The sequence below is a fragment of the Rhipicephalus sanguineus genome, chromosome 9 (genome assembly GCF_013339695.2).
Source record: "Rhipicephalus sanguineus isolate Rsan-2018 chromosome 9, BIME_Rsan_1.4, whole genome shotgun sequence".
NCBI lineage: Eukaryota > Metazoa > Arthropoda > Arachnida > Ixodida > Ixodidae > Rhipicephalus > Rhipicephalus sanguineus.
Genome location: NC_051184.2, coordinates 152,199,575 through 152,227,524, shown reverse-complemented (window position 1 = coordinate 152,227,524; position 27,950 = coordinate 152,199,575). Strand labels below are relative to the sequence as shown.

General features: G+C 49.7%; 1 protein-coding gene across 1 annotated transcript; it reads right to left on the bottom strand.

The window, feature by feature from the left end:
* Nucleotides 1-4,087: 4,087 nt before the first annotated feature.
* LOC119405927 (uncharacterized) lies at nt 4,088-6,578 on the bottom strand. Its single transcript, XM_037672751.1, has 3 exons — nt 6,269-6,578; nt 4,655-4,839; nt 4,088-4,478 (listed from the first exon to the last, which is right to left on the bottom strand). Exons 1-3 carry the CDS (start codon nt 6,576-6,578, stop codon nt 4,155-4,157), a joined length of 819 nt encoding a protein of 272 aa, XP_037528679.1. The 3' UTR covers nt 4,088-4,154.
* Nucleotides 6,579-27,950: the final 21,372 nt, after the last annotated feature.

The window sequence follows — 27,950 nt, the reverse complement described above, 5'->3', positions numbered from 1 at the left end:
TAATATCTGGGTTTTTACGTGCCAAAGCCACTACATGCTTATGGTGCACATCGTAGCGGATGGCCCCGGAAATTTCGAACATACAGTGTTCTGTAATGTGCACTGACATGGCACAGTACGAGGGCCTCCAGCATTATATACGTCTACATCGAAATGCGACCGCCGCGGCAGTAATCGAAGCCGCGACTTTCGGTTCAGCAGCCGAGCACCGTAACCACTCATAGAAAGAAAACAGCCTCACGTGATTGGTGCTTATACATCTCGCAAACCTATATCACCACTATGCGCCACAAACACGTGCTGTACATATCACCAAAGGATCAAGACATCTTATTTCATTATGTGAAAGGGTTAGGGGTGGCACGCTCCCACACTTATTGTAAAGGGGTTCTATTGGTGAAGCTTCAATTATTTCTCTTGTCCTTTTAGGGGCGAAGCTCCTTAAAGGCCAACTCCGGCGATTTTTCGAGGTCGATGGATCTCAATGAAATTCGCTGCGTATGTTCCTTTGAAAGTTTCCGTCATTTATGCCGAATTACAGGCTTGAGACACGCGCAGATTGTTTGAAAATGAATTTTAAAGATTGTCTGCAAACGCCCTCCCGGTTTCCCACAATTATTGGCAACATTGCGTCTGTGACGTCAATATTGTTAAGGCGACGGAAGTGACGCAGCCGAGGGCACCGCTACCTGTCAGTATCAGACGCGGCACTGCCAGTCGCAGACATTACAGCTGATGCGCGGCGTCCTCACCTCTCCACTGTGCGCCTGCTCGTCCCGGCTGTCACAGTTTTCATACTCCGCGCCGGCGTGACCGGCATACCTTGCACGACTTCCGGTTCGTAACAACTACTACGTCATACAGAGACAGTACACTCGCTTGGGTTTCGGTATTGCGCCTTTTTGCTTATTAAAAATTATTTTCGAATTTGCTGAGCATTTCTGCTATCGGGCGCGTGACTAGAGTGTCTCAGGAACATAAAAGCACCACTACCCTAACATGGTGAAAAAATCGCCGGAGTTGGCCTTTAAGCCGTGGGTCGTGCGTCCCCGATGTACGTGGTAGCCACCTCTCCTTTAGTTCGTGGAGTGTCCGCTTGATGGCAGTACTTGTATATCATGAAAACACGACTCAAGGCCGGCTAGATAACTGACGACGACAAAGTGGGAAGCTCGAGCAGCAACCACGATTTCTCTGAGGAATACGACGCTCGGGTCTTCGGTTCTTCGGACTTCAACGCCTGATGCTCACCACCCCTTCACGAAGCGGTTCTGCCAGTCCGATCCCGCAACCCGTTCCTGCAGTGGATACTCCTGTCCACCGCTACAGTCGCCGACTGCGAGGCATTAGTTCCGAGGCCATCCCTCTGGAACTTCTCCATCCAAGCCCTACATCAGGAGAAATGGCCACCGCCGGCGCTTCACAGGTGACTGTTGAGCAGCCGATGCGAGAAAGTTTGACGTTTAACATTTCTCACGTGTTTACTTTAGTGGGGCGAATTGCTAGTATTCACGGTTTACCGATGATGCCCTCCGGAGCTTCGCCCCACTCATCATCATTCACCTCGTGGATGTGCTGTAATTTTTTATCTTTGCTTTTCTGCTATCGCTGTTTCTGCGCTATTGTCGTCCCTCCTTCGTCTTGTGTTCCGTCAAAATTTTGCGCTGTATTTTTTTTTATCTGTTCACATGTACTCGCTCACGCTGATGTGTGTTATACACACGTCTATTCCGCGTCTACTCAAACCCTATATCACTCACTCACGCCTATAAAAAAGGTGAATAAACTGATGAATGGCCCAGACGACGAAGCTGCGCTATTTGGTAACACACACACACACACACACACACACACACACACACACACACACACACACACACACACACACACACACACACACACACACACACACACTCTCCTGGCTGTACACGAAATTAAGCGTGTGTGGGGGCGCTTTTCTAGGGTTGTCTTGTGGCGCGCTCTGTGCGAATATTCGGAGCTATGCCAAAACATTGATGATGGATTGACGAAATGCTCATCGAAAGAGCTCCCGAAAGCGCGTTTATGATGCGATGCGGACAACAAACTAAGATAAGACAGAAAGAACGAACATTCGAACGAACGAGCTGACGATACCGGAGAGGACAGCTACGACGACCCGGTCGCTCTCACGTGCCCTCTCACTGCACACAAACGCGACCCTAACAGAGGCTTTCTCCAAGCTGCAGACGGACGCAGGAAAGGCGACCCTGGCGGCAGACGTGAGCATTGCTGAGATCATTGTAAAGGCTAATAAATTCATGAACCCATAAGTTCGGAGGGAGGACAGATGAGCAATTTATTGCGCGAGACGTATCCCTGATCAAGATCTTCCTTCCCGCTTCTGTTTCGTGGTCCTCCCCGTCTTTTGTTGTTCGTATAAATGGCCCTGTTTTGCGATCGCCCCCCCCCCTTCCCTTCCGGACCACTTCGGGGCCCAACTCGGGGGGAAAGGGCAGTGTTCGCAAAATGGCGTATTATAGACGGCGCCACGTCGAACCGGAGAGGGAAGACGCCACTCCCAGGTCCGGGTGCGCGAGCTCCGTCAGCCAAGACTTGTTCGTGGCTGCTGCGATTCCACCCGACAGATGGGCCCGCAGGGGGAGCATCCACGGTAGCGATAAACAACAAAACGTAATTATCAGAGGACGACGACGCAGCGCCCCTCCGATCGGAAGGGCACGCAAGCACAAAGAAGCAGACGACCGCTGGAAAAGGAGCAGACGACGCCGAACAGGCACCAGCGATAGCAAAACTGGCGCAAAAATAAAAAGTAGCGAGGCCGAATAGCTAAGCTACCGAGTTGAGGATGCCAGCAGGGAGGGGTAATTTGCAGGTTGAAGGCTTCTCTTGCGCCGCGGGGCTCTTCCTCTCACCCCGGCAATCCACCTGCTGTTCGGAAGCGTGTCCAACACGCTCGAGTTACGAAGCCAGTGCCTCGCCGAGGAGGCGCCAAACTGGTGCGCCCAGGATCTGTCCCTTCTTTGTGCACATCGCGTGCGACCGCATGAGACGCCAAAAATGGCTCGGCCGACCGAAGCCTGCGCTTGTCCGGCGGAGATCGGGTCACTCCGCAGAGAGTCGATCTCAAAGGCGCACGCAGTCTTCGCTCAGGCTCGTCCATGTCCGGCCAGGAGGACAGCTCTCATTTCACCCACAGCCGAACGCTCCACTTACACACACTAACTACTACTTTGCGCACTACTTGGTCCACTTCTCTTTGTTCGTTAGTCCTTCGTGCCTTTCGCGCAGTGCGGCTACATTAGAATGTCATACCAACTAGCCCTATAGTTGAAGCTTTGCTCACTTATGCCGCCACTGAAAACGAGAAAAATATCGAAAGGCTGATTCCTGAAGCAATTCTTCAACATCTACAGCGTCTGCATGCACTACTGTATTCCATGCCACGGTCGTCTTTCTGAAAAGCCGCGGTCAGTGCGACTGACCTTAAGTCTGAATACTACGATCATGTTTCATGAAGTTTCCGTATACAGTGTTTCGCGCAACAAGAACCACGGATTTAATAAAAGGAAAGTGGTTAACCGCAACTACATGAAACCAACGACATATTGCGTATGGTTTGCCGTCATCTGGCGTTCGTTACGGCATTTATATATGTTGCCCTTCATTAGTCAGTTAAGCAATTACGTAACTTAATATTCATTCTATCGGGTGAAATACGTTTCGTTACTGGCTAAGGTTGAAGGCTATAGGCATGTTGGTATATAGCAAAACTCCAGGTGGATAGCGCAATAATTTGACAGGACACGCAGGAAAGATTCACACCAGAGCGGACCGTCGAGCTACCGCTTATCAGGGACGACGGCGCTTTGTGTCGCCGTCGAAAACGCTGCCGCGCTGTGAAACAGATACCTAGAGCCGCTCATTTCGCCACTGTCCGCGCGCAGGGTTATTTCGCCCAAAGCACGGTTGCACAAGCATTGCGAGAACATTGTGTTTAGACTTACTGCTCCGTTTCCTCCCTCTTGTTCGCAGGCAATTTCACGCTCACGAATAAAGCTGAAACAAATGTTTCGTATGTCTGGGACCAGAGTCTTCACTCACAGTAGCGGAAAGCTTTATATATTTCATACAATTTATAGCCGCCCAGTGTGCTATACGGGCGACACGTGAGGTCGTCTCTTGGTCCTCGTGGGCAGCCTCTGGTAGAGGTGGAAGGACCAGGCGAGCAAGAACAGCACGCTGCCCACTCCCAGCACGGCAAGCACAGGGTCCACCGACTCGGGGTCGGCGGCGACAGCAGCGCCCTCACCGCGGAGCAGTGCGTCGTCCGCGGTTCGCTCGACGTGCACGCCCACAGTCTTGCTCTCGAGAGCGGAGCACGTCATGGGGCAATTGAAGCAGCCGGCCGCCACGGTGAGGCAGTAGCGAAGGTCGGGCTTCAGGCCGTGCACGTGGAACGCTACATTGCGGACCACCTGCGCGGCAGCCGTCGTCACTATAGCCGCCGTCTTCGATTGCACTGTTATCGCGATAGAAATTACGCGAGGCAAGTTAATGCCGTTGTCCTTGAGGACAACGGCATTGACTTGAGGAGCTAATTTAATTTAGCTCCCCAGTTTAGAGGAGCTGCTCGAGTGTACTAGCAAGGTACCTGGTACTGCACGACGAGTTTGTCTCCCACGCATGCGCCCTCGTGGAGCCGTGCCACGAACTGCTGGCACGGCAGCTCGCTGCTGTCCACGCTCACCGATGCGCTGAGCGTTCCGTCCGGCGACACGGTCCACAGCAGGCCCTGTCCCGGCGCCCGCTCGCAGCAGCGGTCGCGAGGCCCCTGACCTTCGTCACGTCGAGGAACCGAAGGCGGCATTAGTGCGTGCAGGTTGCAACAAGAATCGTAATGCGCAAGGTTTGGCTTCCACTGGCGGCACATTAAATTTTGTACACATGGGTGAAAGTAACTGCAGTACACCTTTGTCAGTGCTCGCATCATTCCCTGATGTCTCCGGCATCACGCGTCTCTGGATGTTGCTCTCCAGAACGATTATATAGTGACAGAGAGGACGGTTAATCTCCTGGTTACCGCTGTCCATTTCGTGCTCTTGAGACGTAAAAAAACAGGTCCCCAGGTTCCCCTTGTTGTCGCTTACCGAAATGAGTCGCCACATCTATCCCGCCCAGCCGCCATGGTGGTCTAGTGGTTATACGGTGCTCGAATGCTGACCCGAAGGTCGCGGGGTCAAATGCCAGTCACGGTGGCCGCATTTTAAGGGAGGCGAAATGCTTAAAGGGTACTGACACCTTTTTTCGATGGCGAGCTTACTCTGCCATACAAATCTCTTGTATGCAGAGACGGCTCTGAGCAAGTGTGAAGCTCAGGAAATGCTGATAAGATATTTTAATTTGATATTAAAGTCAATTTTTCCATGTGCACCTACTGACATCGACACTAGCTTGACGTCAGGCTACAGTACAAGTTCTGGTGACTTCACGCAGCAGTCTGGCTTGTTGTGATGACGTTAGGTACCGAAACTTCCAAGATGGCCGCTTGTACGTCATCAAAACTTCCAAAATGGCTGCTTGTGCGTGGAAACGTCACTAAATATTGTGCGAGCACGTGACGAGAAGCTCATACCGTGTTGTGACGTCAGGGTACAGTAGGAACCGAAACTAGCTTTTAAAAACGTACTGTAATTACTTTTTCAGGGCGCACTTGCGCTTAACACTACCTTTTCTAGGCTCTTGAGGGATTGACCTTTCATTTGACGCAAAAAAAAAGCAACTGAAAATATTCCTCTCAGTACCCCTTTAAGGCCCGTGTCACGGTGTGCTTAGATTTACACCATGATGGTAAAAAAAATTTCCGGAGCCCTCCACTACGGCGACCCTCCTAACCGTATCGTGGTTTTGGGGCATAAAACCCCAACAATTATGATTGAGGTCGACAGTATGACGGAAGCCCGTTGCCGGGATGAAACATATTAAAGAATGGATCCGGACACCGACCAACTTATGTTGAAAAACAAATGTACTAACGATCAGCTCCCCCACGGGAGCCACGATTTTGACCATAACTCCCGTGGAGGAGCCGAACGTTAATACATTTGTTTTTCAACATAATTTCGGTTGGTGTCCGGATCTATTCTTTTAACAATTACTATATTATGCGCCCCGCATCCCAACGCGTTTCTTCTCTGCTAAGTAGCTGTTAGATTTGCTGGCTTCGTCAAAAGTACCCCCCGCCCTGACGATAGAACAAAGAGGACACCTGTGAGCACGGCGACCGATGAGAGCACCTTGGCTCCGCGGTGGCTCATGGCGGAGAAGCAGTAGAACCCCTGAGGGAGCCGTTTGAACATGAGGGGCCCGTTGTCGCGCGCGATGGCCAAGCTGCGGTTGGCCACGGCCACGCGGTGCCGGTCGGCGCACGACTTGGAAAAGCTGCGCAGCCGCCACAGCACCACTTGCAGCGGCTCGTTCGAGGTCACCGTGGCGTTGGTGTGCAGCATTTCCACGTGACCCGACCAGCTCTCCAGCTGCACCAGCACGACCACCGTGAGCGCAGAGACGGGACTCATCGGCTCCAAGGCGAGGTTCGATGACGGCAAAACTTGCGATGATGATGTCCCTTCAATATGGCTCATACCCACTACACGGGATTGGCCACGAACTCGGCGTCTGAACATTTCTATACTACACTGATATATACATAATGATAACATATAGGATAAACCGCCAACGCTGTGCGAGCGCGCAATCAGACCAGGCAGCTTCATTGATCACCTGACCAGAACAATTGAGAAAAATGATACACGGGTGTAACACATCTCTTTGGTTTTTTTTTTTTAAATATTACTTTAACATTTTTTAACGCATCGCCTCGCCTCGCCTAGTTTTTCCGTTATACCCACTATGAGGGCCTCGATGCAAGTGGAGTGGCTACTATTGTAGCGAGAAAAATAAAATTAAACAGAAATGAAAGGTAATAAGCGGGTCGAGAACAAAGAATCAAAGAACGCAACCCGGTTTTATTAACTAAGTCACCTGGAATCAGAAATTCGTAATCTTTCTTTTCCTTTTTTTTTCTTTTCTTCTTTTTTTTTTTGCGGTTCTTGCCTAGCCAAAATTTGCGCATGCGTGCTGCAGTTGCCGACTTCAAAAATAGAAAGCACAATGCTCAGCGCAAGCGACTATGATTTAAACACATTCGCTTCTCCGGCTGGCCCCAGTATTACGTCGTACTACGTAGCGCATGCGCAGACAGGTCTTTTCGAGTGCACAGGGCCAAACGCAACACCTGGGAGGAAAGTCGGAAAGGGCGACGGACATAACGACTCCCCGAAAGCGCGTTCGTAACGCCTGGGAGACTGCAGGGGCGCTCGGAAAGAATCGCCGGAAGCGAGTCCTGGCGAGCCAGCTCGCGAGGCGTGGCGTCCGCCCTCTCGCCGAACACTGTGGCCGACGTGTAACACAGCGGCTCTGGGACTTGCTCGCCAGATCTGGCTCCCTGCGCTGTTCGCCCGGCGCACGGAGGGTCCCGGAGTACACAGGCAGTTAGAGGACGCGAAACTCCCGCAAGAAAAGAAAATCTTTGGCCATTTGCTGTCACGTCATACGTCACGTCATACGTTCAGTTAATATATTTGCGTCATTACACCTTATTTAAAGGCCCGTTGATTTATTTCGCGATTCCTGTATTCTTCCGTTTGGCGGCCTAAGAGGAGGAAGTCAGAAGGTGTGTAGGAACGAAATCTGCCAAGGAAGTCAAGAAACGATGCAGCGAGCGACATAACGTGACATTACAATAGAAACGGGACGCCACGAAAGAGCGGTCAAACTAATACACAAGACTCGACAAGATGGTCGACCGACCGTGGCTTGCCCAGCGTTTCACTAACTCTTTCGCTCGCTGCATCGAAATAACCGAAAGGGATGATTGCGACAATGAGGAATACTATCGAGTGGATTCTTTGTTGTATACAGAACTGAGAAAGCGGCCCCCTTAATTAAGCAACTTTCACACCGAACGCGGAGTACGCGAGCGGGCAAGTGGATTTTCAAAGCGGAGAGGCAGCGAGCGTGCGCGGCTGTTCAGACCGACCGGCCGGCAAAAGATCGGTCGCAAATGCAAGACAGGTGGAGGGACGGACGGCATTCTCCTGGAAACGGCGACCTCAAACGGTGCTCGCGCTGGCCCCAGTGACTCCAAGTGAAAGAACCGAGTGCAAAAGAAAGCGATCAACCGAAAAAAAATAACACTGGCAGCAAGGATTACAGAGCAAAACACTGATGGCGTCCATATCTCACGCAAGCGCCTTTTCTATCGTCTTTAGACGACATTTGCAGCGGAGCACGCAGATACGCGGCCAATTTTGGCCTGCTTTTTACTTGATACAACCTTTACACATACGCGGCAGACGCTTACGCGGTGATAGGGAAATAAGACATGTGCACTCCTCACATCGCAAAGAACTCAGAATGCTCATATTATCTTCAATTATCTTCAATTTCCGGTATTGGCAACGGATTTCACGAATGCGTATCGCTGTATCTGGGCCCTAATTGAAGCTAGCGCCAATCTTCAGGAAACATGGCCGCAAAGATATGCATGCGCATATTTTCGTACGTAGTTATCACTGCATCTGCGTATCATTTCGGTGTGGATCTTGTTTTACTTCACTTACGCAACCTATCCCGAGCTTACCTGAAAAAGGATTCGAGACAGCGTGCATTGTACGTAACGTACTTACATATGCGGCCGCTCAAAGATTTACGAGGCACACCTTGACGACGCTGCGTGGGTACAAAGGCCACTTCGTACCGCGAAGTCGGTCCAAGACCACTAATATGACAAGGACATTGTTTGTAAATCAACATGCATTGCAGACTAGCAGTATTTACTAATCCGCTGACTACTCACGAGCAGCACACGTTGTTATGCTACGTGCGAGACGAAACAAGGGATTTCACATTACGCAATTCGTCATTAGTAAAATGTTCATTTTGATTTTTCATGAATACAAACGGCGATTCTGCAAATAATCCGGCTCAAAAGGTGGAAGTGTTCTAAGAGGTGACAGTGGAGCCCGCGATGGAAATTAAAAATGCGTAAGCGGACAACGAAAACGTCATATAGAGTGGACTGAAAGAGCATAAAAGCAATCCCGCAGTATGAAATCAGAAGAAAAAAAAGGAAAGAAAAACGGGAGAATTTGGAGGTGCACCGAGCCGACAGAAGATTTATTTTATTTCCTTCCATGATACCCTTAAATGGCCCGAAAGGGACTGCAGACACACGAAACACTGCAATGTTTGTACGTTACAGAATCAAAACAAAAATTACACAAACTAACGCAATCAAGCCGAATGCACAAATAAAACAAAATGCACAAGCAGGGCGAAGACAGGAGGAAAAATAGAAAATTGCCTAATAAAGGATTAGCTGCTGAGAAAAGCTATGCCGAGCCAGTGGGCGGGAATCGTGTATGCTTTTGCCACAGAGTGTACAGAACGAGGACGGCCTGTGAGCATTGAGGTCACCCGCCGTTTCGTTGGCGCCATCCAGGGAAACCCGGATACCGATCATTGGTCGCTGGACGACACCATGCCGCTTTTACCAGCTGCTGCTGCTGCTCTTTTCATCACCTGATACATCTGGGCACCTTCTGTCATGTTGTTTAAGCCCTTGATGTACCACGTTTGCCAGCTACTACTACTAACACTACCACTACCAGAACGACAGACTGTTGGGCGAGTTGGTAATTCATCTTAGCGCGGTAGTGCGCAAAACAACGATGACACAAGAGGAACGAACGTGGACACGGAGCAAACTATCAACTAAGAATTTATTGAAACAACAAACATATATATGTGTGGTTAGATTAACACGTGCTAAAAGAAAAAAAACATGAGCAGGCAATGATTACCTCAATAACGCGCTTCCAGGAAGTCCAACTCCGCGGCAAGTAGCGTGACCGACAGTGCAGTCTTTGCTGATACAACAGTGCAATCTAGGTTGAAAGATGGGGTAGTACGTGAAAATTGGTCTTCTCGCGGCAAGCGTGTTGAATTTGGTATTGCGAAAGAGTGGTTCAGTAGTGCAAGAAAAACCGCTTTTCTCTTCAGTGCGTCCCTTTTAAAGAACTGTAGTGCGTACGTGTTGAGATTCGTAGTGAATAACTGCAGCCTTGGTTGAAGGGCGGAAACGAGGGAGCTAGAAGGGGCAGGAGTTCTCTCCGCGGGGACGAATGTTTGGCGCAGCGATGATCCCTATCGCATGGCTCACCGTCATGTCCGATAAACAAGTGAAGAAGCCGGAAGTGGCCGATCGGCGGTCGCTTCGAATCGCTCATCATCGCACTGTGCGGCCGCCGCCCATCTCTGCCTGCTAAGGGGCCGCCGCGCTACGCCGGGATATCGCCGGCCACTGGCGCGCCCAGCTACAAGCTAAACAGCGCCTGGCGTTCCTCTTTTTGGCCCCCTCCGTTCCGGATGTGTGCTTCATGCACTCATATCTGCCGCGGTTAGAGTCATGTATCCCTTGCGAGGCCGTCAATTTGCCTTCCTCGCGGAACAACACACACAAAGATGCCGTTAGGAGGACATACATTCGTTAAACGCGTTTTTTTCTTTCAATACGTGTATGCCATAAGCCAGGGATCTCAACTCACCTCAGCCAGCCGGCCGAATTCATGAAATTGTCACCCGTAAGGGCCGTGCAGTGAGGGAGGATGACCTTCGTATACCCAAGGACCGCTAACAAAAATATAAGGCAGTTAAACCCCTGCAAGACGTCGATCGATCTTCATAAACTCAGGACCGTCACCGAAATATAAGGCGAGCAAACGGCTCGACAGCGACTGTAGACCGTTGCGGCGCATCATTAATTATCAACCAGAATTAATTATACCTGTAAAATGATTTGTGCAGCTATAATTTATGCCATCCACACGAGCTGAATTTATATATAGCAATTGTCCATATATGGCTATATATAGAAGTATCCACACAAAGCCATATATGGCTTGCATCTATATATACCCCTCATCCATATATGGGTATATCAGGAATTGGGCATATCAGACCATACATGGCACATATATGGCGCATATCCGTATATGGCATGATAAGCCCAATTCCTGATATAGTTATATGAGGAATTTTTGATACAGGTTCATATATGGCACCTTGCGTTCGCCACCAAACGGGCCAAAAGAACGTATCCCGCTGTATTCCGCCCTTTTAAAGCCCTCGGGAAGCAAGAACGAGACAACGGAGCGAGGCCGGAAGGGGCAAAACAGAAAGGGAAGACAGCAGCGAGCAGTGCAAAACTCGAGAGTGCCCCAAACTGCACTTGCAAAGGGCGCCTGCTGCCACGTTTCGTTCGAGGCCGGAAAAGATATGGCGGCTCGAGTGCATGGAAGCCGCCACGCGCGCTCCGAAGGACGCCCATAAAAGTTTCACGGCTCGATCAGATGGGGCCGTTGCGGCCAGGGAGAGTCGCCTGCTGGCTGCGGCCATCCCATGCCAGGACTAGGCGGCCACTCTAGTCGGTACACGCGGCTTGCCAATTACAGCGCCGTAAAAAAGCGACGCTCTAGTGTTTTTGCAGACCGAGATATTTGCTTCTTTGTCATTAGTCCCTCCGTTCGTTTCATCTCCGTTGAGAAAACTGGGAGCAGCTTGTAACGAATGCACTGAAAAATTCCCCGCTCGAGCCAGGAACCACCTCTGGAACATTTTCAACTATTAATTCGACACTTAGATACAGTTTACGCCTGACTACCGGTTTAAAACGCTGTACCACCGCACACAAACACAGAAAAAAGAAAGGTTCTGATGGCGTGACGCATAAGACGAGCTCTGCTACGGGATCTGGGCGCGTCGATCCTTCAATGCCGCATAATAATTTCATAAGCAGCACCATATCTTTACAAGTATTAAATAAGAAGTGACAGGGTCCCTAACGCGTTCGCCTTAGAAGACTCGAAGGCGAAAGCCAGCATCTCCTTTTGCTTCTCAGTCGATTGTAAGACCGGGTCTTTTGCGTACGAGGGCGGAGCCTGTGAACGATAAAAGCCTCACTTAAATCACACCGACACAGGGCACGTCATTGGGACGATTACGCTGTCGTAGCAAGCTGAACACAGCCTATAGCGGCATAGTCGAGACACCTTAAACAGCAAAGTATTGAGAGCGCCCCTAATGTTTACCACAACACAGCGGTCGTTATAACGAGCTGGCTTTCTCTATATTTTCTAAAGTGCCAAGCTGACATATGGAGCGGTTCAACTTTCTGCTTTGCAACACAGCGATCGATGTGTACGCATCAAGTTTAGTGTGACCGTCTAAGAGCAACGTCTGCCCCAGAAGGCGAGGAATAAATTCACTCGTTAGCACGGGGTCCGTTCCCAAGGGGGGCCATATGGCGCTTTCGATCTGCAAGGCCAAGGCCGCATTACGGTTCAGTTGGCGGGCGACCTGGCGTCTTTCAGGAGAGGAAAGCTAACTGAGTTATTTCCGCCCTCGAGTCAAAACAAGCCGCGGCGGGAGAAGATCCGTGGAGGGAGAGACGCCCCCACGACGCGCAGATGTCGGCAAGACAGAAGCCACGCAGGAAACGAGCCAATCGGCTGGCTAGCTGGCTCGGCGCCCTCTTCTTCGAGGGGCGCATTGAAACGGCCCTGCCGAAACATGCGCTCAGGCCAGTATAAACTACCCGGGCTTCGGAATCTGCACCTGCGTACGAGCTGCCGTCTGCTTCGCTACCGCGCGTTGTCTGCCTGATAACGAGCTGCCGAGTACGCATAGACACACGATTACACTTAGGCGTTGCTGTTGTGTTTTTTATTATCACTCGAAATACTGACTATCTGAACTGGGAGGTTGAGTGCTGGAACGATAATACGCGTAGTACAGTAATTAGGACATACTGCCCTTTACAATACTTTTGCTGAATCGCTCAACATGCTACTATGCGGAGTCCTTCGAATCAGCGCAGCTAAGCGGCACGGATTACTGAAAAACGCAGATCAGTGGTGCGATCTTGTACGCATTCCAAATAAACACGGAGGCGTGGCGTTACATCCAGCCGCACGCGAATGGCCCATTTGAACCGCGACAGACGTCACCGCTCTGCATTGACCAATCGCGTGCGGTCACGTGCGGCTGGTTGTCATGCCACGCCTCCGTGTTTATTTTGTAACGCGTACAAGATCGCACCACTGTCACTAGACGACACAGTGCCTCGTAAAGTGGCTTGCGCTAATACTAGGCATAAGAATTTGCCGACCAACGAGCGCAGCTTCAGAAGCAGTCGCGTCATTTCAGAGTAGCAATATGATTCAGGCGAATCTTGGATAGAGGGAGCTCGAAACATCCCACAATAAGACGTTTTCTCTTTTAAGTGATGTTCGTGATGTCAGAATTAATCTGTTCTCAGTTACCACATATGGAAGGGATGCTTCTAACGGTTTACCGTCACCGAGAGACACGGTAGCTGAAATGGACGGAAGTATAGCGGGGAAAGCCCCGCCACGGTGGTCTAGTGGTTATATATGGCGCTCGACTGCTGACCCGAAGGTCGCGGGATCAAATCCCGGCTGCGGCGGCTGCATTTTCGATGGAGGCGAAAATGTCTGAGGCCTGTGTACTTAGATTTAGGTGCACGTTAAAGAACCCCAGGTGGTCGAAATTTCCGGAGCCCTCCACTACGGCGTCTCTCATAATCATATCGTGGTTTTGGGACGTTAAACCCCAGATATTATTATTATTATTAGTATAGCGGGGAAAAGAAACAAAGGCTCTTCGTTCGTGTCCCCGTTAGCGCTTCCTCGGTATGTTGCCCCCTACTCGTGTTTGCCACAGCGCCCTCCTATCCAGGCCGCCAGCGCCACGGAGGCTCCAAGCACGCAACACTCTCGAGGCAGACAGACAGGCCCCGAAAAGCGCTCTTCCTCGGGCGCTGTCCTCGCCCTCCCATCTGGCGAGTGTCCTAAGAGACCCACTTATCGCCGTCAAAGCCGCGGCATTCTTCTAAGGACCACCTCCGCATCGTATACCGAGTAGTCAGTGAGACCGGCCCAAGGATGTTTACAGAAAATGCTGGAATCATGTCCCGAAAGTGAAAAGCCATAGGCGCGATAAGACGTCAGCTTCGACGGAAAAATAGCGATTCCCTCACACGCCGAGTTTAATAAGACACCTCCGGACAGATACTACACGACGAGCAGCCTCTTTGAGTTACGGGATTCGTGAGCTAATCAGTTCTCAGTACTGGCCACCTTCAGGCATATGGAGGGGATTTTTCGAACGGTCTCGTGTCATGGGGAGAATGGGCGGCGGTCGTCGGTTCTGATCCTACCGTGTTGCTTTTTCGTCAACTTCAATTGATTTCCAATTACGTCACAATTACTACACTGCAGTTGAAAACTGAAAAATAATGTCCCCGATGCTTGCCGGCTTCACTACCTGTTGTCCTCATTCTGTTTCATTCACGAGCCTCAAAGTATGGCAAATATTTTTTTGGAGATGTCTCATCCGCGTATGTTACCTTCATCTCGTAGAGGTATCTCTTATTTTATAATTAATCTAGCATTTACGGCCAAATGTTGGCTTCACATTTGCTGCTAAGAAGTTGCGAGAACATCCTTTCTTTTTTTTTTTAAACGACCTCGGCCACACGACAGTCGGGCGAGGAGGACAATTTCGCCCGTTACTTACAGACACCGAGACGGCGCCATTTGGCAAAATGCCGCGCGATATTTTCATCTCACTCGCTATTTGAGACCACTCCAGAGTACGGCGCTGTTGGGGCGTCCTCCTTGTCGAGCTCGGCAAACTCGCGGGATAAACGTCAACGAGCAGGAACGGGCGGACTGCAAACCAAGTTTCCGCCGTGGTGCACGCAAGTGCGGCGTGGCCGCTCCCGACGGCGCCGCCAAGAAAGCGCGGTCCTCGAATCCCCGAGAGGTGGAGTGCATGCCGGGGCTGCGCTTCCGTCCGCGCCGAAATGATCGCGAGACGCCTCACAAGAGTGCTTGGCAGCGACTCCTCAGAACGTCAACGATCGGAAGAACGTGTTTCTCAACACTTCAGTAAGGTAGAGAGGTGGGAGAGTTGCAATTGATGCATATCGTAAAAAAAAAAAAAAAAAAAGCGCGAACAAGACGGAACACAAGCACATGCACAGTACGAGCACTATACTTCAGCGCCGTCACGGTGGAGCGACCTCTGTCGGAACCGCCGTTTCATTGCGCTCTTTAAAAGGACACTAAAGTGGAACAACAAATTATTTTAGACTGATAAATTATACTCCGAAAACTCTAGTGCCATTAATCTCACCACAACAGCTTTATTAATAGATGAGAAGCTCTGTGTAAAGTTTCGCTTTTAAATATCCCGCCGATATCTCCGATGGTGACGTCACAGATTTCAAAGTCTATTTGTATTATTTTGGCGACATTGGTTCAACGAAATCTCCTGAAAATTGTTATGTCACGTCTCTGGCTCCCTCGGAAGACAATGCTCTCCGTTTTTAACGATTATGAACTACGCAGGCCCTAGTAGGCGACGTCAGAATCTATGACGTCACGGCGACTGGTGCGGGAACTTAAATGTGGCGTCGCCACCCGCACTTTCTTTTGGCGCCTTTTCTCGCTTACCAAGCGTTTTCTCGCAGCAAGCGCGGTGTTTCTGGTATCGTGAAAGAGTGCAGTGTGTGCGTCTTCTTCTGCACGTCCTGTCGTGTTTATCTAGGCATGCCAACAAGCCCCCGCACTTATGGAAATTCTCATACACAAAGCTGAACGTATAAATTTACTGAACACACGAAGCTGAAAACTGAACACACAATGACTACGAGGCACGCATACTTCATAAGTGGTTCCAGGAGTACTTATGGTCTCTGGGGAACTCAGCCATATAGGCTTCAGAAATTAAAGTAATCGGCCTATATGTAGCGTACAGCTAATAATAAAGCATAATAAAACAAACAACATGCTATGGCTATTTTGCACCACAACGAGGCCTAACACAGAAAAGACAAGACGAGGTACTAAACTTATATTCACCTTAAAAAACAGCGCAGCAGCACAAGCATCTCCCACGTAACATGCCTACTAAAATACTTGTAATGCACTTCAATGGATCTACGTGCTAGTATAAATAGGTTGTAAAATGCTCATAATAATTTCATGAAGAGTGCGGAAGGGAGGCAAAAACAAGCGCCCGATGAAAACTCCTCGGTACCTCGTTTTTGTGTCCCTTCCGCGCTGCTTACGGAATTGTGGAACACCAACTAGCCCTGTGGCACACCTTTCCGCATAATAATAATTTCTAGGGTCTCATGTGCCAAAACCACGTTCGTAGAGGCAGCGGGGGAATGCTGAATAATTTCGACCACCTGGGATTAACATCCAACTAAATTAAATCCATGCATCGAAATCCGTGGCCGAGAGTGGAACACACGTCCTCGAGCTGATAGCAGTTTTACCTTCCAGCTATATATACGGCGGCGGGTGTACAGCAAAAAGTACGTATAGCAATGACGTCTAGAATGCATGTCGCAGGCCCGTTGTTTCTTGCTAAATTTCACGACATCGTATAGGTGTGCTGCCTGATCTGCATCGAGCTTCTCATAATATTTTCTTTTCCTGGCCTCCTCCCATATTGAGCACCATGCAGGCGCCTTTATATAAACCGGCAGAATTCTTTGTTCTTAATTTTTTTAGTGTCAGGGCCGTCAGTCTTGTATCAATGTTTGATTAGTACAAGAGAGACCCTTAATTATTCATTCTACCAGTTTTCGGCCGGCACCGCGACAGATCCCAGACAGAGCGCTAATCGCCTAACCATCGGCTTCGTTTCGCGTACCCGGCTGCTCCTGTGTATGTAGTGCTAGCCAGGCGCTCGTTAACGCGCAGGCACGAGCAGCGAGACGGTGTGAGCCGCGAAGCGCAAATAACGCCATGCAGATTCCGTTGTTGGGAACGGAGTTTCCGAGAGGACTCGTCACGTGATCGATCCTGGGCGCGATGAGCCTCCACGCATCAGAGAAGCATCGCAGAGCAGTTGAGCGGTGACACGGCGGCTGGAAACCGGTGCGGCCGCACGCGCACGTCCTCTTGTTTCGTTTGTTAGTCGTCCGTTCGCGGGGAGAAACACTCCCCCAGACGTGAGTTCTCGCGCGCCCACCACGAGCGACGCTGTACTTTTTTTTTTTCTTTCAGTTCGCGCGAGCTGAAAGAAAAAAAAAAAGTACAGCGTCGCTCGTGCGAGCTGACGCTCGAGCCGGTAGTTTCCGGAACAGTGAACCATGCAGCACGATGACTGCAATTTACCTTGTAATTTTGCGTTTTTTTTTTTTTGGCGCGAAAGATGAACGTCGATGACCATGACAGACACTGTAATGACACCAGGCTGTTATTCGCGCATGAGAGCAAAGGCACGTCCAGTGAACGTTGTATCACGACAGGCCTCGCACAGTTAGCTGAAAGCAACACGCAGATTTATCTTGTTTCTCTGTATGTGTGTGCACATGAGCAATGATCAAAAAAGAGAGAAGAAGGATGACCTGGTGGGATTGTGTGTGAACATTCGTGTGTGAACATTCTTATATGCGAGTGATTCACGGCGTGGTCACTATTTCGGCAACTGATCAGACAAGAGCACTCGGCCCTCCTTCATGCTGTCACGTCTTCGTTCTTCTGGCACTTATGCGGTAGCACCTTCGCCGTCGCAAATAAGACAATCGGGGCAACGTTCCTAGCACTACGCTTCTTTTTCGACTGGTTGTTGCAGCTAAACACGCCACTGTAACACCATGACGTCGCAGTTGCATTGGCGTACAAGATCTTTCACACTTAGGAGACAAGGTGCATTGATTCCAGCGCCTCCTAAAACGCTGCCACGGACGCCGCCGTAGCAGACGACGCGGCACACGACACCGTTCTCGAGCATCTGCGCGTGCACGAGCTGCTGCCGCCGCCAGACACCAGCGCTCGCCGCATCGCCATGCCACGCGCTCGGAGCTTTCCTACAAACACGGCACATACGATCTCCGTACACGGTAATGCATTCTTTCAAAGAACTTCCGCGTAACAAACACGAAGCACTGCTGGGCGCGAGCTCCGAACGACGGCTTCGACGATAGAGATTTTCAATACTTCACCAACGATGGCCGAGACAGACGTTCCGATTTTGCATCCGATGGGACGCGGTGCGGCAGCCGGAATGGTGACGTTTTGTCGTATCGGACCGCCGCATCGCATGTAGGGCGCGCTCCAAACCGGGCAGATATTTCATCCAAGAAACGCAATGGTAAGACCACGACAGGTGGGCCGCGACATCCAAATGTCCTGTGTTCTTCGTTGTCGTACGTGTCTTTCGCGCTTACAACAGATGTTTTCGTCGCCGCATCGGACCGTCGGACGGCCGCAGCCAATGACAGCGCGGGAGACGTGTGACGTCACGCCGCTGGTGGCACCCTATCCCTGTCGCCGCTAGAGTTACTGTATATGCTACCTTTAGGTAGCAGAGTTGCGCATCTGTTTTCCAACGCCGCTAGCAACCATGCATTGCGGAGAAGCTGACGCTCGGGCCAATTTTTGTAATTCTCGACGCCGCCGCTGCAGCTCACTCAATTAACACTAGTCATCGACAGCCAATGTTTATCGCCGGCCTTCGACACGCGAGACATGTTTATCGGCGACGCGGTAGGCATGTCGCCTGCAAAAATGGAGTGCGACTTCACCGCATAGCTGTGGTTGCTAGCCGGACCTATGCGCTACTCTGCTACCTAAAGGTAGCATATACAGTGACTCTAGTCGCCGCTCCGATCACCGTGGCCAAGGCGAGTCGACGGAGTCGAGCCGTCGAGCCTCGGGGCACTTGTCGACATCGTCGCTTGCGACGGCGTGATAAACATCGAGTACAATTTGCTAGTGACGTGAAATAATTCCTGAGTGAATAATAATAATAATAATAATAATAATAATAATAATAATAATAATAATAATAATAATAATAATATCTTGTGTTTAACGTCCCAAAACGACGATATGATTATCAGAGACGCCGTAGTGGAGGGCTCCGGAAATTTCGACCACCTGGGGTTCTTCAACGTGCACCTAAATCTAAGTACACGGGCCTCAAACATTCCTGACTGAATAAAGTGATGCTTGAAGTGAGCCATTTCCAGGGGCGTAGCCAGAAATTTTTTTCGGGGGGGGGGTTCAACCATACTTTATGTATGTCCGTGCGTGCGTTTGTATGTGTGCATGCCTATATACGCAAGCAAAGCTGAAAAATTTCGGGGGGGTTTGAACCCCCCCAACCCCCCCATTCGCTACGCCCCTGGCCATTTCTGCAAGACAGCGGACGTTTGCAAACCACTAGCGAGATCGCGAGCGCCGATGCAAGGTCATTCGCAGGTGAACACAGTGACACCTTTGCTCTTCACATCGATGACGTCGAGAAAGTTATTAGCGTACGCTGACGCAGCACATAAGAGTACAAAGCGTAATCGTGTTGGCAAAAACAAGCGCTATATGTCAGGAACTCGCGCGTGATCGCGTCCGCCTTACTAGGCCTATTGCGATGTGCTTGTCGCTCGCGAAGTCCTAATTTTATCGATTATTTTCTCATATAGAACGAAGCGTGGCTGTACAAAAGTGATTGGGGCTTCATTACGAGGATACGAAGTCTTCCGAGTGTGCATGTTGAGGCGCCGTGCGTGGGCGGAGCCTCTGGCTGATTCCTCGTGCACCCCGTGTGTGCTGAATCTTCGTACGCCGCACGGCGGACAGGACGCAATATTGTACCGTCTCTTTCGTCCTTAAGAATGAACGATGCGACCTGCAAAATGGCGCGGTTGCCCGGCGATGCTGCCGCCACCTCGCGGATCAAGGCTCAGTGGCCAAAAATTGTCACGTTTATCGTTTCTAACGAGGAGGCTCGATTATTTCCGGCATCACGGAGTTTGCGCGTAGCTCCGGTTTTCCCGCTGTGGCTGACGCAGCTGCGTCCACCACTCGGGAGAATAATGCGGAACATATCATGACCATACACAGTGAAATCTCGGCCAGGCATTTCAACGATTCGCACCCATTTGCACTGCGGTTGCAACGATTGCAGTGCGGGGCCTCAACGAACTCTCAATTGTTCCTCCTGTGAGTGTCATGTTGTTCAACTTGCTAATTTCATCACACGTCTCACTTCTTGACAGCGCTTCTTCCTGCTTAACTCCGCCCATTGCGTAAGTCTAATACACTACCGGTCACACAACCATCGCGTTACATTTGCCTGACTGGTGGGTGACAATGAAAAGTTCAATCGTCGTACAAATTCGCCCACGACGGCACATTATTTCAACTCCCAAACAGGAGCTCCTTCGTCTGAACAACAAAGCCTAAGGAAAAATGAACGCGGGAGCGTAGAGAAAATCGACAGCCACCTCAAAGCAGACCAGTCGGGCTTCGGGTACGGAGCTCACCGCCGCGCGCACTCGGCGGAACGACACGGCAGCAGCGAGCAAGCACCCGGATTCCACTTGGCACCGTGAGGAAACAGAAAAGAAGAAAACGGCTTCTCTTTGCGAGCAAGCAAAGAGGCGGCCTGCGCCCTGAAAAAAAAATAAATAAAAGCTCTCCCTTTCCGGTGAACTTGGAGAAGGGGGCCGCACTTGATTAACAGGCAGGCGAGGGTAGCTGCGAAGAGAGGACCCTCTCTGCTGGCAACCCACGACGGCTGGGCACCCTTCGGGCAATCGAGGACGGGTCGAACACTTGGCATTGTTGTAGGAAAACAGCGTCCGTGTTTGTCGTTCTTTTACTTGTCTTCGATTTCTTTCGCACACCTTTCTACACCAACTTGCCCAACTACCGACCCTGATGCAGTCAAAGTCAATCCTACCTAGCAGGCAAGCGAGGCGCGCCCGATAGAGGGCGATTCCGTAACTTTTCGCCGCCGATACTCTCGTCACGACCTCATAACGTCAATCTTTAAAGAGTGCCGTACACAAGTCCGCACTCGCCCGAAAGAGTGACATATACTCTTTTTTTCTTCCAGTGCACAGCATGCGTTGACGCCTGTTGGTCGTAGCAGATTTTTTTTTTTTTGCTTTTTCGCAATAATAAGAGAAATAGAGTAAGAATAAAAGAAAGGCAGAGAGGTTAACCACCAGGGCTGAACCTGGGCTGCTATTCTGGACACTGACAAATTCAGCCACATTGACAAATTTCACAATGGCGACATTTTAAGTCAACCAGAGAGGCTCTAACAGCTCTCTCGGCCAATCAGTGTTGATGTCAATGACGGAATATGACAAAGTGGCGGAATTCGGCAATGTCTGGAATAGCACCCCCGGTAGGCCACCCCGCACGGGGGAAGGGCCAAGTAAAGTTAGAGAGGAGAAGAGACAAGTCACTATTTCAGCCGACGTAACATTTCCGCGTCCTAATAATGAAGATTTGTTTGTAGGCTGAGCTTCTCTACTAGATAAGACGACAAACGCAGGAGCTGAGAAATATTTATCAGTCAATTCTCGTGGTTCCCCCCTTTTTACACACACGATCAAATACAAAGCGTACGCAGTGTTTTCTGCGGAATGAAAACGGACATGCTTGCGAGTGCAGCGTTGTGAAAATACAGCGGATGCTGTTATAGCTCAAGAGAGTGCTAAGCCATGGGCTAGTTGGTATGTATTCACAGTAATAAACAGCGCGAAACAACCGAGCGTTGTGCCTTTGTTCATTTGGCACCGCTATCGCCACTGGTCCTCAGGAAATGCGTGTGGCCCGATTAAAAGCAGCCGCGGGCGTTTTGGCGTCCCTTGCAGCGATCGAAGACGAGAGCAAACTGGCGCTCAAAATGAAATCAGTCGACGACATTGCACATCGCGAGACGAATCGTGCGCACACTCTGGCATTTTACGCACTGATGCCACCGCTGCACCAACGGCGTCGCTCTGGTGGTGCACATCATTCCCGTACTTATTCCCGACGGCTGCTCATTCTGTTCTGAAATAATCGACAACGTACCCACTATACCTTTCACCGCTACGAGTAGTTTACCAATGCGCCGTTAATACATCTCTTTCTTGTCCGTGCGAAGGTATAAAAACTACCTCAGAAAGGACAGAGAAGCGAACTAGCCCGTAGATACAATGGTCACGCGCTCGAAAACAAGAGAGAAATCACATACAAAGGCACAGTACACGAAGTTACAAGTAGCTCATAGTATATTTACAGCGCGAAAAATCGAGAGACAGAAGAAGAAATACTACTCAGGACAAGCGCTGACTGCCAACTTCCAACATTTATTGCTATGAAATTTACTATGAACGCTTACCAACTAGCCCGGCTTAGCACTCTTACAAGTAGCATTTCACACCCGACTTTATTTGAGCCAAGCATACAGGAAAGCTTCTCGGGTCGAACTGAGATAGCCATTGGTCTGTAATACGATGCTTGCATTGGTGGACGGCTTGCACTAACTAAGGCGGCCTCGACGTGGCACGAGCCAACACGACGAGAAAGGGCTCGATCGTCATCTTGGTCGCGTTTCAAGCCATATGCCCATCAATGAGGAGTTACATGCCCATTTCAGTACACATATATAGCTACATTTTTTTTTCCGGCTCTCGTTCGTTAGGTATCTATGGTGATGACGTAGCGACACCTCCCCCCCCCCCCCCCTATGCCCCAGAAATTTCAAATTGCGGATGCGTATATACATACATACGCACACATATACAAACACACGTACGAACATGCATGAAGGGTGCTTGAGCCCCTCCTGAAAAAAATTTCTGGCAACGCCCGCGCTGCGTCCGCGCGCAGCCTTCTTTAATAAGAACCAAGATACGCCGTGATTTTCTCTCCCGAGACGTTGTATCATCACATTTCTTTTTTTTTCGAACATTGGCCCAAGCGCAACGCGCCCTCTGTCAAAAGCATGGGACTAAATGTCGCACGGTCGGCCCACCACTGAACAGGCGATTATGTCGTAAGATGACACCATCCCGTGGCGTCCTAGTGCTACGTGCCAGTGGCATCGCGGTCAACAAGACGAAGAAAAGGACGACAAGATAGACTGGCGCGAGCTGTTCCTATCGGCAGCGCTGCTCGCCTAAGCAGTTGTCAATACATCTGTTCCTATTCCTTCGAGTCTGAGTATTTCCCGTAACAATATTACGTGATATCACTTTCAAGTCATCAAGACGTCACAAATTTTGCCAATATGCCACGTCATGACGACGTAGTCCGTGGTACATTTCGACCATTTTTTTTTTTTTTTTCGCGTTTCATGCGGCATTGAAAAACTCACACGGCCTCTCTGGCATAAGACGGCGGTCTCAAGCTCACCACCGCTGGCGGGCCGTGGTCACGGAATTTTCTCCCGCGAAAGGCTGGGACACTGAAGCAGGCCTGAGCGCGGAAGGTTGAACAATACGCGAGCTAACGTTGCCAGTTGAAGTAAGGCCTTTCCCAGAACTCATATATGGATCCTTTCTGAAGGGGATAACGTCAGGACTCGAGAAGTACATCGATAACGATCTCCACAGTGACTGCAACCTGGACGCCCATTCTTACATTTTGGCTCATGGTTATGTTTCATTGCATGGCGAACGCATGGAGCGCCTCACGACAAGAATGCTTCAGACCAGTCATGCCTGTGTAACTCATGAACATATTTATTAGGAAAATAATATATACATCTACAGGGTGTTTCAAGAAATGCGTCCGAAAATCATCAAAAATTAGTGCAATGGAATATTTGCTTGCTGCCTCCATGATTACCTTTTCTGTGGTGGGAGATAGCTTAAGGCACAGCAATTACGGCAATGATAAAATAAAATAAATTAATTAACGGTGACAGGCGGCCAGGTCAAAAAGGGAGAGAGAGAGAGAGAGACTCCTTATAAGAAAAAAAGAGATTTTTGCCGGCGCCTGTATAGCGCTGGCATGCTACTCTGTGTAGGGATGGGGAACAGGATTGAAAGACTAAGAAGAGAGGGAAGGGAATAATAATAAAAAGAAAGAATATAAAAAAATGAAATGCGCGAGTGAACTTAATAGAAATATTTACAACGAGTGTGTCAGGTAAGTGAAGCCTTTGCTGTATGAAATAATCATGAAATCAGGGAGAATTCCGAACAGGCCATTGCCGATATTGAAATATCGCGGAGCAATGAAATTCAACCAAGTTCACCGGCGAAACCGAAGCTCCGATGAGAGGCAGACGACCAGAATGACGTCACCGTTGAAGATGGCGATTGCAGTGGTGTCAGCTTATTCTGCATGTGTTAATTTACGTGCTCTAATCGCAAAGGACAACCACGAAGCGATGTCGAATTGCAGCTCTTCGCAGGAAGGGCTGCAATTTTCCCATTTGACCCGACCCCCTGGCTCCACTAATTAAAAAATTAATTAACCTGATTTCTTTCATTTTTATCGTGATTGATGCCTTTACTCATTTTAAGGTGCCTGCCACAACAGAAAAAGCAAATATGCAGGCAGCATGAAAATATCCCATCTTCCTTATTTTTTATGATTTTCGGACACATTTCTTGGAACGCACTGGACAAACACAGTGATGTGCAGGCCGCGTGTTTGAGACCCCTTGCCTAAGACGACTCGAAAGCGAAAGCAATCTACTTATTACATGACGTGCCTTGTTAGCAATAAAGAGCTGCAACTTTGTGCGCACGTGTGTCCTGTCTTGTCCTGGTGTTTCAGTATGGCGCTGGAAAAGAATAACTATAGCCCCCATCGAGTCCTTATTGCCATCTTTTTTTTTTTTTTTTCTGCACAGTCAATGTATTGATCCTCCCGCGCGCCCCTGCGAAATATTTCTGCAGCTAACGTGGTTTAGCACTGCCTCCAAGATCGGAAGGCATTGGAAGCTTTCTGCACCTGACCGCGTTTCGCGCAGCCTCCGTGAACGGCCCACTTTTGACCAAGCGACGACGGCATGTGGTGGTGACGTCACGTTATGTATCGTCACAATGACGCCACAGTGAGGTCATGATGACGTCACACATGATCATGATTTTTTTTTTTTTTTTCGCATCACTCGTGATAGCGGCGTCGATACGGGAAGCCGACGGTCAATTTTCACGTTTGGTGAGGCATCTATAAGGCGTTCGCCTTAATAATTGCCTTTCAGTGCGATATGATTTCTACAATTGGACGCAGAGAGGCCGCTGCACTTCCTCCAGAAGTGAAAGGCCAGTGCGATCCATATCGATTACATCGGCACCGTCTGGCAGAGAAACGTGACAAGCAAAGCAAAAGTCTCGCATTCTCTCGCCTCGTGAAAGCGTCGTCTGCTCGCTCCACCAGTATCGTCGGCAGACAGGTTCATTACTACAACACACTTCGTTCCTACACCACAACGAGGCAAATGCGGGGACAAAAGAAAAGAGGAGAATGAAATGAATCACAGAATGTCAATGGACAACACCCAAGAAAGTGCACACGAGTCATCGAGGAAAGTTGGAAGCGATTGTGTGTAACACAGCGTCAAGGAAAAATGCCAAGGCCTGTTTGCCCAAGAATTGGTGCCATGCATGTTCACACAAACTTCGGGCGCAATTCCCCAAGATTTTATTTCGTGTTTTGTCTTCAGTAGATCGCGATTGAGAATTCTTGCGTAGCAGAGTTCTGTGACGACGGGCTTGTTCGAAGAATAAAATTTCAGCCAATCGCGATGCTGCCCTTACGAAGGCACTCGTGAGAGAGCTTCGTGACGTCGCTCCAATGAACTTGGTGTTTGTGATGCGGCCATTGCTCATCCCGCTGAGCAGCAACAAGCTCAAGATGAGTCGCACTTGGTCGAAGAGATTGGCGCCTCTACGAATAATTGAAGATGCGCGGACGGTTCAATCAGGATAAAAGCCCCGCGTCCGCGGACCAAGAAATGCGCTTGAAGTCTTATTTCGTCGTCAAGACGGGCTGTGGTTTGATCTGAACGGTTGCTTGTTCGTTTACTTAATTCCCGACATCAACAAATAAATGGCTGTTAACACAATGTGGGGCGTTAAATGAATTAGGATTTTAAACAAAAAAAACAATTTATAAAGAAGACCTCGATCTCAGTGGTGAAATCAGGAGAAATCCACGTACTGCGTTGTATACTAACCCGCGCTGCAAACCGATTTTAACATTGTTATAAAAGGCACCACAGGAAATATGACGCTTTTTTTTTTCCCGCGTTCACGACGGCGGACTTAAGTCAGTCAATTACATACCTATTTTGCAGTAGCACAGCTATTTGGCCTGGTCCTGTGCTTGTCCTGTGTGTATCTCTTCTTAGTCCCTATGTTTGCGGTTGCGAGCCACGTTCTCAGGACACCAAGATTCTAGGCAAGAGCTGTACTGCTCGGTTAACTTTAGAAGCCTTCTTCACAAAAAGAGAACGACCCAATCTTTGTCAGCGCGGGATCGATAGGACTGCATTCTTATGCATATGATTTCATGCAGACGGCTCTTTGGTCTGTGGGTTGTTATCATCTCATTTCCCGTGGCGTTTTCATGATGTGTCACGGCGCATGCACGACTGAGTGTGCATATTTCGGTGGGCGTTATCACAATAGACCGTTCTTGTCGTCTCGTCCTCATTTCCGCCAATGTGACCGACATATCCGATCGTGTTACACGGCATGCGAGATACAGCATCGGGCTTTCCACATTGAACGTCTTCTTCTCGCATTTGGTCGGCTAAAAAGAATCCCGTGAGATCTCGTATACTCCACGACAGCTACTTTTGAAAAGTGCATAGTTGCCTTATTGTAAGACGTTATCAACGTATGATGTATTAGCCAAAGAGATACGAGCTACACATCAGATATTTAGTTTCTTTCAATTACTATATTGAAAACCAAGTGTGGAAGGGCAATGCCAAGGTTTCTTCGCTCGAACTGAGCGAAGGCAGGCAACGTCATTGGGATTCAAAACACGATCAGCCGCGCGGTTTTAGGGTGGAAAGCGGTTCCTGCATTCGACAAGCGGTGAAAGAGGTCTCCCCAAAGATGGAATCTAATGGTTCTTAGTGCCAAAATAAAAGTGCCGCGTCCATTTCAACTGGTCCATTCAATCTTGTCAGGAGAGGCAGCTTCCAATGGAAGCTCAGGACATTAGAACCAGCGAGAGCACGTTTAGTGTACTATACTCAGACAGAAAGAGCTAAGTTGCTAATCAGTAGTTTCTTTTTATTTGACAAGCCACAAGAGTGGTAGCACGGTGTGCACTATATTTGCAGAGGGCAAGGTCAAAACACGATATATCACATTTAGCTAACAAGCTTCACGCTAGAGAGCACGATTAAACGATCCGCTAAAGCTGTAGACGTGCTTCGATTTCGCGACTTTATAGCCGGTCTGTACGTTCTCGCCTGTTTCTCTATAAACGTATGTTGAAATGCTCATCGCCCCATTCTGTGTTTTTCTGGTAAACTTCTGGTGTTGCCGTAGACAATGTGTTTCCAATAGATCTCGTAGCGTTCAGTGGACGACTGGTGTACCCATTAGCAAACTCGGTACCGGGCACTCCACGGATGCTATGCATGTTGCGACTCACCATGAGAAGGAAGGTGCCCCTTTGAAAGGTGACGCGTAGTCCACGGCGCTGTCATGGGCAGCAAATCCGCATTGCTAGTCGCATTACACGGGGGGCCGTGCGGAGTCTCCTACGACACCTCGACCCGAAACGCGTAATCCTCCCAGAGCCACGGCCGAGAAGTTTTCACGAGTCACGGCACCGCTCACACCAGGGCACTCACACACACGCACGGTACACACACACAACGGCGGCGGAGATCACAGGAGCAACGACAACCAGTTGCAGTGACGCGAGGTTCTGCGGAGTTTGAGGTCACATCCCCGTCCACGCAGGCCAGGTCGTTGACAGTTGCGCGGAGACGCTGTCACGTGCGCGCTCCAGCCAAGCCGG